General features: G+C 49.7%; 2 protein-coding genes across 2 annotated transcripts; one reads left to right on the top strand and one right to left on the bottom strand.

The window, feature by feature from the left end:
• Nucleotides 1-746: 746 nt before the first annotated feature.
• Nucleotides 747-6,911, top strand: FIESC28_02844 (uncharacterized protein; the record flags this gene model as incomplete). Its single annotated transcript, XM_031156993.1, has 8 exons — nt 747-2,166; nt 2,363-4,139; nt 4,251-4,385; nt 4,723-4,878; nt 5,187-5,517; nt 5,690-5,864; nt 6,125-6,192; nt 6,432-6,911. The coding sequence occupies 8 exons, from the start codon at nt 747-749 to the stop codon at nt 6,909-6,911; spliced, it is 4,542 nt and encodes a 1,513-aa protein (XP_031018945.1).
• A 1,214-nt stretch (nt 6,912-8,125) lies between these two features.
• On the bottom strand, nt 8,126-9,930 carry FIESC28_02843 (uncharacterized protein; the record flags this gene model as incomplete). Its single annotated transcript, XM_031156992.1, has 2 exons — nt 8,126-9,329; nt 9,449-9,930. 2 exons carry the CDS (start codon nt 9,928-9,930, stop codon nt 8,126-8,128), a joined length of 1,686 nt encoding a protein of 561 aa, XP_031018944.1.
• Nucleotides 9,931-12,109: the final 2,179 nt, after the last annotated feature.

Below are 12,109 nucleotides of genomic sequence, written 5' to 3'. Positions count from 1 at the left end.
GGTTGAGAAGACTAGCTGGCAGGTCGTGAGCTTTATGGATGAATTGGGACCTCAGGCTTACCTATAAAACGCTTGAAGAGCCTTGTGGTTAACCTGCATATGTAGGCTGACCAACCCCAACATCAGGCTGGCGAAGAGTCTGGCTCGTTTAGTATTACACATGGAAATGGTCATCTCAAAGTCTCTGGTCGCCTGTCGTTAGCTGACCTGGCTCCTTGGTCTCCTCTCATTCTCTGGATGATTGTAAAGAGCCAGAGAGCCTGCAAAACCGCATCAATTGATACGTGCCATTAGCCGCTGAGAGCCTTCAATATTGTCATGCAGGTGCCGCCGACCAACATGGCCCCCACGACCAGGGGATTACAGGGGTCTCGGGTCTCACTACATGGCGCCTCAGCGTATAGATTAATTGGACAGTGTATGCTGTCAGTTTTCAGATCCCCATAATCCATTTTGGTTATGTCTCCCATGCTTCATGGCTGGCTGCAGCCTTCCAGTGACAAAGGCGGGTGCGGTTGAAGTGGCAGCGCCGCGTTGCTGTTTCTTGGGTAATTTCCTGCCTTCCCGTCCATTCTTCTTAACTTCCTTTAGACACCTACTCCCCATGAGCGGATTCCTAGTCTAGGAGAGGCTATCGCACCTGTGTCGATGTCTCCTTCCTCAAACACAACACCCGAGCTCCTTCCCCGCCAAGCAACAAGGCCGCCGCTCCTCCCTTCCGTCCTCGTCGCGAAAATCTTATGACCATGGCTTTCCTTTCCCTTCTACTGTCCTTTCTCTTCGTACCATCTGCCACGGCATTGTTTGGCGCCAGCAACGATACTGATTTCTGTGACGACTTCGCAAACAACTTCGCTACCGATCTTGCGCCAATCATCGCTCTCTTCGGTGAGCGAGTCACTAAACAATTTCTCAGTCAATCGACCACAATCCTCGACGTCGTCATTTTCTCTGTTGCACCGCTCGGAATCATCACAGCCGTCGTCTCGTGCATTCGAGTCTCAAATGTCGCCTTCCTCAAATCCGCTGTCGGGCGCGCCCGTGAGCCTCACGGCATACCTGAGGTTGAGCTATGCACCTCTACTAGCGAGAACGTCTGTGAGCTCTGGTCAAATGGGGGCATATGCCGAGTCTTTGGCCGGTCAAGGATCCTCGAGTTCATACACAAAAGGCCCACCGACTCAAAAGCCTATCGTGCGGAATACGACGACAAGGGCATGGACGTACCAGGAAAGTGCAGTATTGAATCGACTCTGGAGATCTTCAATAGTGGAGGTCGTGGTAAAGAGCAAGCCCAGTGGAAAGAGACCTCTTCCTACAATTTCATGCTTTGCAAATGGTTATCCGGGAAGGAAGCAAGCATCAAACCTCCCAAGCTTGACAAACAATCTGAAGGCAAGCCAGACATCGAAGAAGCGCTTTCGGGCATCACAAATCACCACATCCAACGCAATTTATCGATAGTAAACAGGCAGTCGAAGTCGAGTCCGATAGATCCAGAAGACCAGAAAGGATGGCAGCAGAAAGACGACATACAAGGTGGCGGACCAAACAAGTTCGCGCCTTTTCCAAACTTGGCTCTAAACATCGGCGTCCCCAGGTCATCAAAAGAATTCGGCAGTCTGTGGTTTGCAGCCATAATCGGGATCCTCTTGCAGGCAAGCTTCTTCGTCTTCGCGACTTGGGCGACACGATACAACACGGGTTTCTACGAGGATGGCAAGGTTCCAAGTGACCCGACTTGGTTTGTTCTTACTGTTACAGGCACTGCCTGTATAGTCATTGGCATGGCGCTTTGTGCGCAAGTGATTGATGGGGTGTCCACAGAGCGTAGGTTCGTTCACGCTGGCGCTGAAAGGCCAAGAATCTACTGGTTACAACCTGCTGGGCAGCGTAATGGTGACCAAGTGTTCGATGGATTCACTTATAGCGAAGCAAAGTCGGAATACATCACATCCTGGAAAGCGACACAGGCCACGGTGGTTAAGTCATGGCGCGTCTGGCTAGCCATCACTCTCAGCATACTGGGCTGGGTGATACAGTTTATCGGTCTGCGAGGTGTTCATAGCAGTGTTGCTCTCTATCAGCTCGCCATTACGCTTTTTATGTCAGCCATCAGGTCCATCCTCCGCAGTTACCATACTCCACCCAACAACCACCTGTCGAGTGAGTCAGGGCGTACCACTGGGCATGAGCTGGACTGGCAGGCGAGGGAACTCATGAATAAAGACTATCCACACTCTTTGGATAGCAGAAGCAAAAGTACAAAGACTTCCGAAGGCACGACTCAGAACTCACAAACGGGCAAGCTCTTCTACAAACTACTGATGATGCGCGTCGCTCTAACGTACGTTGTCTCTAGGAATCCTTCTTTCCATCGATGATCAAAAGACACCCAATACCCTTCCAGATGTTTATGACGACCCGTTTCACTACACAATCCACTGGCAGTCACCTCAGAACAATCTAATTCTTGGGAATGATTATGGTAAGAGAATACACGGCCCTACCCCGAGAATCATAGAATGGATGGCGAGTAGAAGCCTGCAATACTGGCAGGAAGCCACCACATCAGAGGTTTTCCAAGCCCTTGATAATATTTTGGAATCCGGAATACCGTACTACTCAGAGCCTTTCCCCCAGCATGCAGTTAAGATGGTTCGTATCCGATCTCGATTGGCATTTCTGACGAATCAACCACATTATCAAACATGGGATAGCGAGGTTCGAGACATGTCCAGGACATTGAAAAGCACCCTGGAACGAACTTCTAGGATCCTGGCGACAGAGGGAGTCTTCAATTCAGAAACACGAGTTTTTGACTCTATAGTCTGGTCAGTTGGCTGTCAGTTGAACCACAGTTGGGGCTATGGCAGCAAAGATATTGGGCTTCAGCAGCCACTTTGTTTTCATTTGTACCGTATTGGCGATGTCTGGAACATCGATCAATACCAACTCGAGGCTGTTCTCGGGCTTTGGTTATGGGCTTATGACGAACGTCACTCTCAGACGGAGAGGTTGCAGCCAGGCTCCAAGTCGTGTCTTGCCTCTCCTGGGGCGCAACGCACCACGAGGCTTCTCCTCCTGCGTTGGGGAGTGCGGCCCCGTGAAGTAACTAGTCCTATTGCGCACGAAGCAGGAATAATTTCTGTCGCTTCGGCAGCGTCGATGCTTAACTTGATGGCACAAGAAGTTTTCACTCTTTTTCTCAAAAGGATAGCCTTGACATTCGATAAAGAAGCACTCCTAGACACTCTATATCCCGATCTGGACGGCCCCCGAGGCACGCGACGATCTTTCGTCGAGGATATATCACAGGTGCTAGTCGCCGAGGGGTTAGCTACGTACGAGGAAGCAATCATGTCTATCGTACCAGCTTTTTATCGCGATTCAGCGTTCCGAAAGTCTGGCTTACCACTGGAACTTCGGTTGATCTTGAAGGCGAACTCTTTGAAACGTCAAATCAGATTTGACGAGAGTGAAGAGGCACTCCAAAGCCTCATGGACTTTGAAGTAGGTGGCCATAGCAAGGACCTTGCACAGCAGAGCTTTTTGGAGCTTTATCGCTTTCAGTTGCGGCACATGGCAAGCAATCCGAGAGTCTATGTGTTCTCGGAACTACAGCTAAAAGCCGCAAGATTGCGAAGACGTTTAGATATCCAGCCACTTTACATGCGCAGAAGTGCGTACCTTACAGTTGCAGAATTCATTCTTGCCGAGGCGAGTGCTGCTAATGCTCGCCAATTCAATTCTCGCAGAACTCAATCTTCTGGCAACTCGCAAAAGCGGCCGCTAGACGAAGAGAACTTGTCTAAACTCAAGTTAAATACACCTGGCAGCTTGGATTCCACCATTCCTATATACGCGCTGGCTTTGACCCTGAGAGACAAATATGATCTTGAGACAACTGACTGGCGCATTCGCAAGGCTCTCCTATGTTGGGCTATTGTCAACGGTTGCACCGGTCTAGCTGAGGACTTGTGGGATTTGGAGCAGTGGCTTGGTCCTGCTGATAGCGCCTTCAGTGGAGGATCCGATGAACTTTTGTACGCCATCGTTTCTCCGAAGTCCATAGCAGACACCATGAGCATGCTTTTGTTCTTGCTCCATGTGACACGAGTCCCTACTTCGGGGTTCAGGTAGGATGGGCAGATGGAGGATGCACGTCTGCTATTGCAACAAGACCAAACTCTTCTCACGGCGGCTTATGAGCAGCATACATGTGCATTGTCTGTGGCAGCTGCACGAAGTGACGGTCTGGTTTACGTACGAATATTGGCTGCGTCGGCAGTTTGGAGCGATGAGTATTTACAAGAGGCTGTCCGTGCCGCCGACGAGTCTGAGAACTCGGAGATTGCCAACTACCTGCGTTGCAAGATCGGAGCGTAGGAAGGTCCAGGACATTGGACATTGATTCACAGTTGATCTTGCTGGAGAGAAGAGTTCGACCGCCACAGCCTCGATGGGACAGGATGGTTTAAAGGCGCACTCAACTGGGAGTGTGCAGAGGGCCACAAGAGAGTCTTGTCACAGCCAAAGATTGGATGTTGCATCGGTCCAAGGTAGAGAAGCGCCAAGCATGTACATGCGTGCCGTCTTGCGGATGAGTTTGGGGGTTTGTCGCGACAGCTTCAGCCAAGGTGTTGTGTTGGCCTCATAACGGGCGGGACGTCGAGTATGGACTCTCTGTCACCTCTTCTACTTCTTCTAACGTTTCTCTAGATGCGAACATTATCGTCGAAAGAATGCAATCGCCTACGCCTTACGTGATCCTTGCCAATGGGATGATACTGGAAAGACCAAGACCTTTTTCGCCGCTGTTAAGATGCGACAGATGCTCCCAGAAAGACAACCCAAGTCCCGGAAGAAGAACCCGAAGTCAAGGCAATGAGCGCCAGGGACAAGCTGAAGACAGAACGATTTGAAGGCTTCCGGCCTCATCTGTTGACCAGCCCTCTCGCGACCATCCGTCGGTGTGCCAGAAGAATTGGCTGCTGAGACCATAAGAGACGAAATCATTAGGTCATCTTATGCTAGCCTAGGCTAGTATTTAGGCTACTTTATTCCTGTAGTCTAAGCCTTGAAGGATAATTCTTCTGACACCCACCTGTCATCGTGCAGACCGTTCGCGAGGCCGTGGATCACTCTCCCGACTTCCGGTCTACTATCTACTTCGCAACCGCAAGCACCTTCCCTATTAAGGCGGCAAAATTCGAGCATAGAGGGGCACGCATCCACACTCTCCTTGGGGCCTGCAGAAAGCCTGAAGAGATGCTGAAGCCTGTTAACGGTCGTACCATCGTCTTCACCACCTACCCAAACCTGTCTAAATGGTGGATGCGGAAGAGGGAAGAGCCTTTCAACTTCAAGAAAGACTCTGACACGTCTTCCAAGAAGAAAAAGGCTACTACTGACGATGAGCCAAAACGTCTTAAGAGATATTTCGCCAGTTCTCTTGAACTTGATGGTATTGGGAAGCTTCCAAAGGGCCATCGGGGCGGCGCAGATGCCGTCTTAGTGAGTTACAGAGCCTCACAAAATGCCGGGGAACGAATTCACAAGCATCACTTCAACATAATCATATGCGATGAGGCACATCGATGCGGCGAGTGACTGGCTCATATGCAAATATGGTTCAGCTTTTCCAGTGGCAACGACTTCTTTTTGTGACTGGCACGCCAATTTCCAGCTCGCTCCGCGATCTCCTCAGTCCTCTAACCCTGGTCGCGTACGCCAACAGGCTATTCATGATTTGAAGAGCCTCGGCAGCGACGTGGTAGGGTATGTTCCTGGTCCTTACGGTGGGAAGTACGACGCCTACCAGCTCAACAATGAGATCATCGACGAATCTGAACAGACGCTTGGTACAATAAAGGGCATATTCTGCGAGGGGTTCTAGGAGACTCTCAAGAAAGACCAGCTGAACAAAACCTCTCTACTTGCAGCAATTCAAGAATTGAGAGCAAGTCACAGCTTGAACCTGCAGGCTTGCTCAACGGATCTCAGATGGACTACTGCCCTCGGAGCGAGGGTAGTAAAGCCATCCTTAAGGTCTTCTATTCGAGGCCATCGATGAATACGGCTCTGACTCTTCCTGACTAGGCAGTGACTTATCCATCATCAGTTATGCTTCCCACGGAGATTGTCGTGGAAGTGTGTCCCTACGACGAGGATGACCCTGATTTTGAGCTGGTGAAAACGATCGGCAAACAATACGCAGAGAATCTGTCAAGTAGATTACAGAGGAATTGTCTTCTAACTCTTAGGCTAAATTAATAAAGTAGCCTAAGTGCTAGTCTAAGCTAGCATAGAGTGGCTAAATTATTTCATCTCTAAGGACTTTAGGGTCAATTCTTCTAATACGTCGAGATCTGTTCAACCAAATCAGACGGACTGGCTGAATACTGTACTGTCAGACACCTGGTTCATAGCAAGCCAAGGACCACAGTTCCGAAGCAACAATGAACTTTGGCGAACATCGTGCCGGAGTTATCACTGGATGCAACCCAAGAACCGTGAAGATGCTAAACCCCAAGACGCTAACTTTCTACGGTAAGAAGAAGGGTATGATGAATCGCATCGCAAACCTAGTGGATGAACTTCCCATGACACCAACACGGACTAGGCACGCGAAGAAGATTGCTTCTGGTGATGAAATAGTCGGTCTGGGCGTCGAACACATCGACATGTTGCTGAAGGAGTCCCACAATAGTGGTCTTGGTTACATCTTGCAAACCTGCAAGCAAGACCCTCATCTGGGCCCGCCTACTGACAGGACAGCTTTTGTCCGGCTCGCAGCCAGGACACCGACTTTCATTCGCGCCATGGAGCATTTCGATGAGTTCATCCGAGGACAGAATTTGCGTGTCATCCTAGCCGTGGAGACCCTTTGGGAGAGGAATATTCAATGACTGCTCGAGTCGTCTAGCTATGGCCACAAATGCTAGATTTTGATGAAGAGTAGATATGGAGTAGCATCCTTCTTCAATGCCAATCACTCTAGAACGAAGAGCTACATGTGGTACCAGACCCAATACTGCCAAGAAAGACTTGGATGCTCCCCTGTAATTAATTCTCCGGGTGGACGGGAAACCCACCTGTCACTCTTGAGAGTCTTGGCTTCCTGTTTAGGTAGTCTGCTTAGCGGGCCCTCGTTCATGATCATGCCAGAAGTCGATGATGGAACAAGAGTCTAACTACCGTGGATGTAAAAGACAAATCGCTGTATCAGGTCACAGTCAATCCTGACTCCCCAAATCTTGAATGCCATTGAAGTCCAAAGCTATGAGGATATCGACTTTACTGAAAAGAGTTTGATTGTCTGCCGGCCCACTAGACTCGGACCCATTTTCTCGGAGGTCCACTTCTCGGCGGTCGGCACCGGGCGGATGTGGCTTTTCGGGCCGTTAAACTCCACTTGTGCCGTTCGGTAGATGAAAAGCTTTTTGCGCCCGTCTCGCAGTTCGCTCAGACGTGTTTGGTCACTCTGCAGTATATTTGCGCATGTGCGATGTGCGTGCAAGTATTGATCACTATGCATAGGTTACTGAAGAGGATCAGTGGTAATGATACGGCTTCTCTTATCAGGGTTAGAAGAATTGGCCGCTGAGAGCATAAGAGACGAAATACTTTAGTCTCTTATGCTGGCTTATGCTAGCATTTAGGATACTTTATTTCTGTAGCCTAAGCCTTGGAGGATAATTCTTCTAACACCCACCTGGCGCCCGTTTCTAGAGCTCTCCCAATCGCGAGCTTGTGACGTGCTCGCAAGTATTGATCATTGGACATACGTTACTGACGAGGGTTAATTGCATTGATATAGCTTCTCAGTGTCATCACAGCGATAATTAAAGTCCATGCGTTAAATACGTTATTCATTTATTTATGGTATATACAAGTTAATACATGTCACTCAACCTCTCGGGAATGACGAGTTGGGGTATCTTTTACTTTTAGTAACGGCCTGGACTTCAGGCGAAGCAGCATTGGTAGTTCTGCCGATCTCACCAGGGTGGTGATGAATGGTCGGCGAAGCCTGACTCCAGCCGCGATGATCTCAGCAAACTGACTCGGCAGCTGCGCTGTGACGTTTTTCGTTCTCCTCACCACTTTTCAGGCGATTCACTCAAACCTGCGCCTCAGCTGCAGTCTTGTTCTTCTTGTTCTTCTTAATACCAACAAGGCCGATGATCTCCTCCCAGAAACCGGTAGGAGGGTCAACGATCATGGCACGCTCCTCGTAAGCATCGATGGCGGGGCGCTCCCATACGAGATCGCACTCCTCGGGCTTGACGATCTTGGTGCGGTGGATGAGCTTCCAGCCGATGTAGGTGAAAGGTGCGATGATTTGCATGGTGTAGTTGGAGAAGAAGTTCTTGGCGTTGAAGGGTGCAAGAGAAGTGTAGCCGTAGGTGTAGCAGACGACGGTGTGAAGAATGAGGGCGATCCAGGCGCAGTAGGGCTGGAAGTAGCCGAAGTAGGGCATTGTCTTGCGGTCGATGCCTTGGGCCTTGCAGGCGCGGTAGTAGAAGAGGAAGGTGATGTTCATGGTGATGTAGTCCACGATACCTCCACCGGTGATGAGGGCAAGGAGGATAGTCAGAGCCTCAGCGGAGCTGGAGTCGAGCTGGAGGAAGGCCAGAAGAGGGAAGACCATGGTGACACCGAAGCAGTAGATGGGAATACCGTTCTTTGTGGTCTTGCGAAGGAAGGCAGGGGCTCGTCCTTCGAGAGCGAGACTGTACAGAGATCGGGTCGCGCAGTAGGTGTAAGTGTTGCCGGCGGAGAAAATGGTGGTGAAAAGAAGAGCATTCACAAGATGAGGCAGTCCTTCGATTCCAAGGTTAGCCATGGCGATAACCCAAGGAGAAGCAGCAGCAGTGCCGTGACCAGAGCCATCACCCAGATGAACACCAACGAGAGTGGGATCAGTGTGGCTAAGAGCAATACCGCAAGTCAAAGCAGCACCGATGAAGAAGAGACCGAATCGGAAGTAGACGGTCTTGAAGGCAGTCTTGACATAGCGACTAGGGTGCTTGGCCTCGGCAGCAACCATGGAGATGTAATCGGGACCGACGACGAAGAACGCAGCAGAGGCCAAAGCACCCATGAAGCCCTCGAGACGGCCAAGATCACCCTCGGATCGGAATGTAGCGAATGCGTCATGCACGTTGGACCAGTAGCGGAAGCCATATGCGTCACCCTGAGGATTACCCCCGACCATCGTCACAAAGGTAAACATGAAGAGGATGAAGATGAGGAGGACTTTGCCGAGGGCCAGCCAGAATTCTGCTTCACCAAAGACACCGACAGCGAGGAGATTTAGTACACTAGGACACGAAGTTTAGCATGCGGACATACACGGGAGGGAATGTGAAAAAGAACTATGGAGTCTCATCGCTGAATGCACATCAGGATGACGACTCGCAGTTCGGAAAAAAAGCCTTACCCATAAGCAATAATAACCGCAATAATAAAGCCCGCCGTAGGACCAGCTTGCGTAACGTTATCACTCCAGAAAGAAACAACCAGATTCAAGGCGACAATCTCAAAAGGGATAAGCAGCGCCTCGTAGAGAAAGAAGTTCCAGCCGACCATAAAGCCAAGAGCATCATCGACCCAGTGGCCCGCAAGACGGATAAAGCCACCAGAGACAGGCATGTACGTGTTCATCTCAGCGATGGAGTTGTTGGTGAGACCGAGGACCATGGCGTATAAAGCTGTGCAGACGAGAAGGGAACCGGGACCGCCCTTGGCTAGGCCGGCGCCGATACCGATGAAGAGACCGGTGCCGACTGTGCCTCCGATGGAGAGGAGTTGGACTTGTCTGTTGTTGAGACGGCGATGAAGACCATCTGTGTTTCCGCCGTCTGTTTCGGTGGGGGAGGGGGAGGCGGCCCTCTTGGAGGCTTTTTCTCCGTCTGAAGACATGTTGGGTGGTGTTAGTTGAAGGTCAGATCAGATCAAGATGTGTATACCCTCAGAAGTCAATCTGGGGTTGTTGATCATGTAGGGAAAGAAGAGAGAGAAAGATACTGAGTAAAAAGAAAGAGAGGAACGAAAAAGAGAATGAACAGCGAGAGCAAAGGGTTTTATCGACGATCCTACTGCTTGGAGGCAAAGCTGGTACCTAGCCTGGCTTGTACCTCTGTCTGTCACTCCGCAGTTCCTCAACATGGTGCCAGTGGAGAGGCAGTTCAAGCCAGTGGATCGAAGTTGACACTCAGTGGGTCGTAACATTTTGGACGTTTCCAAACCCTTGCATTCAAGTTCGACCATCGCGTCATTATGGGTCGTGCAAAGACGAGTCCGGCTGGATGTTGTGGATATCGTGGTTATTAGATCTCCACCATCAAGAACTCGACTCGTTCGCACTGCTATTTACTCCATCAAACAAGCACCGTTAAATCGAGGAGAAAGAGGATCAAGTCCGTTCACAAACGCATGTCTCCCCAGATAATCATGCTTGGCTCGAAAGACCTAAAATTTGTCTCCCTCCCAAGGTACGATACGTATAAGCTGCACGCACTTATAAAAATGAGATTTCTGGCGCTCGGAGGATTAACAGATTAGGCCCAATCTGGAACTTTTGAATCAAAATCTGACGTCACAGGGTTCTCGTTCAGCTACGAATGCCGCAAACGGTATCACGTGAATCAGCTAGAAAAGGTTGCGCTGAGGGTGTACACGTGATGCGACCTTTCATGATTCGACAAAGGAGTGGATACTAGGTGGTGTAAAAGCAAGACGGCAGAGTTTTTTACTCTTGATGATTTGTTCAAGGACTGCTCTGTGGATCACAGAAATATGGTGCGGCTTAGCACTAAACGGGGTTTCCGCTGCGTTTCTACTGAAGCGGTATTTTCAGCCGACTGAACCATGAATGAACGTTGGTCCCCGATCCTTTTGCGCAGAAGTCCAATGGTTGGATCTTGGGTCTGGCAATTCATTATGTAAAGCAATGGATGTGTCATGACAATGGTTTCCTTGCCTCTATCATATCATGTAACCCTTCAATTTGAACCCATGTTACTACCCAGTGAAAGTTTGTCTGAAACAAGGCACAAAAAAGCAAATTGTTGAAGAATTCTTGTTACTGTTGTTCATCTGTCGTTCAAAATGCCCAGAGTTTAGCTTGAGGCTCAGCGGGTGAGCAACGCCAAGTTTCTCATGGCAGTTGCCTCATTCGGTCTCAGCCAAACAGAAACTTCCAGGGGCAAAAAAGCTCAACAACACCGCCGGCATCGCCTAGAATAGGTATCCCGCTTATTGGCGGGCATCTTCTCTTACATGACGCGCTGTAAGCGCCAAGAAGTGCAAAAAAAACTGCGGTATTTTACTTGAGCATCGTATTTTGTGGGCTCCACAGGGGATGAACGGTATACGAGTATATGCGCTGCGGCTAAGCTAATCATCAGAGATTCAAGCAACATCGGTCAATGTCTATGATACGATAACATACGGGATAAGCATAAAAAGATGCACAATCATATACAGTGCCTACTGAATTAGATGTGTAGTTCGCCGATCTTTGGACATTCAATTAAGCTTATTTGCCAAGAGTTTTTCTGGTTCTGGTGAGGTAATACAGCATTGGCAATTCCCACATAGATGTCTTGGACGTTTTTCGCGTATCGAAACAAAACAATTTAAGGGTCCATGAGAGTCTGGGGGTGGACGGACCCTCTATGCGACAAAACGTCGTTTGAGGCGTTTGAGGGTCTTGATGATGGATGGACGCAGTTGCCGACGATATATTGGGCGGCGGGTCGTGCATTGATGGTCCCATATCTTGAAGAGGTCGAGACTCGAGAGGTGAAGCAAATACGGAGGCAGTGGCGGCTTTGACTTTATGCGATACCTTGATCTTGATCGGTTATGGTTCCGTCTCCCAGGTTTATGGCAGGCTTTGGGTAGACGATCTGTCTGTTGCCGAGTCAGGGAAGGCATCGTGAGAGTTGGGAGTTGGCTTCACATACGTCATTTCATGGGGTCGGGTAACATCAACATAAGTTCCTCGCTTCACCACAACCATGTCCAGGAGGTCAAAAGTCACTTCCTTGGCATTCAACATTCTTGCTTGACCCAACAGGATCTTCTTATAGCTTTG

Source organism: Fusarium coffeatum (genome assembly GCF_003316985.1).
Source record: "Fusarium coffeatum strain FIESC_28 chromosome Unknown BRIP53273_contig_61, whole genome shotgun sequence".
Classification (NCBI taxonomy): domain Eukaryota; kingdom Fungi; phylum Ascomycota; class Sordariomycetes; order Hypocreales; family Nectriaceae; genus Fusarium; species Fusarium coffeatum.
This window is presented reverse-complemented; position numbering and strand designations above follow the sequence as displayed.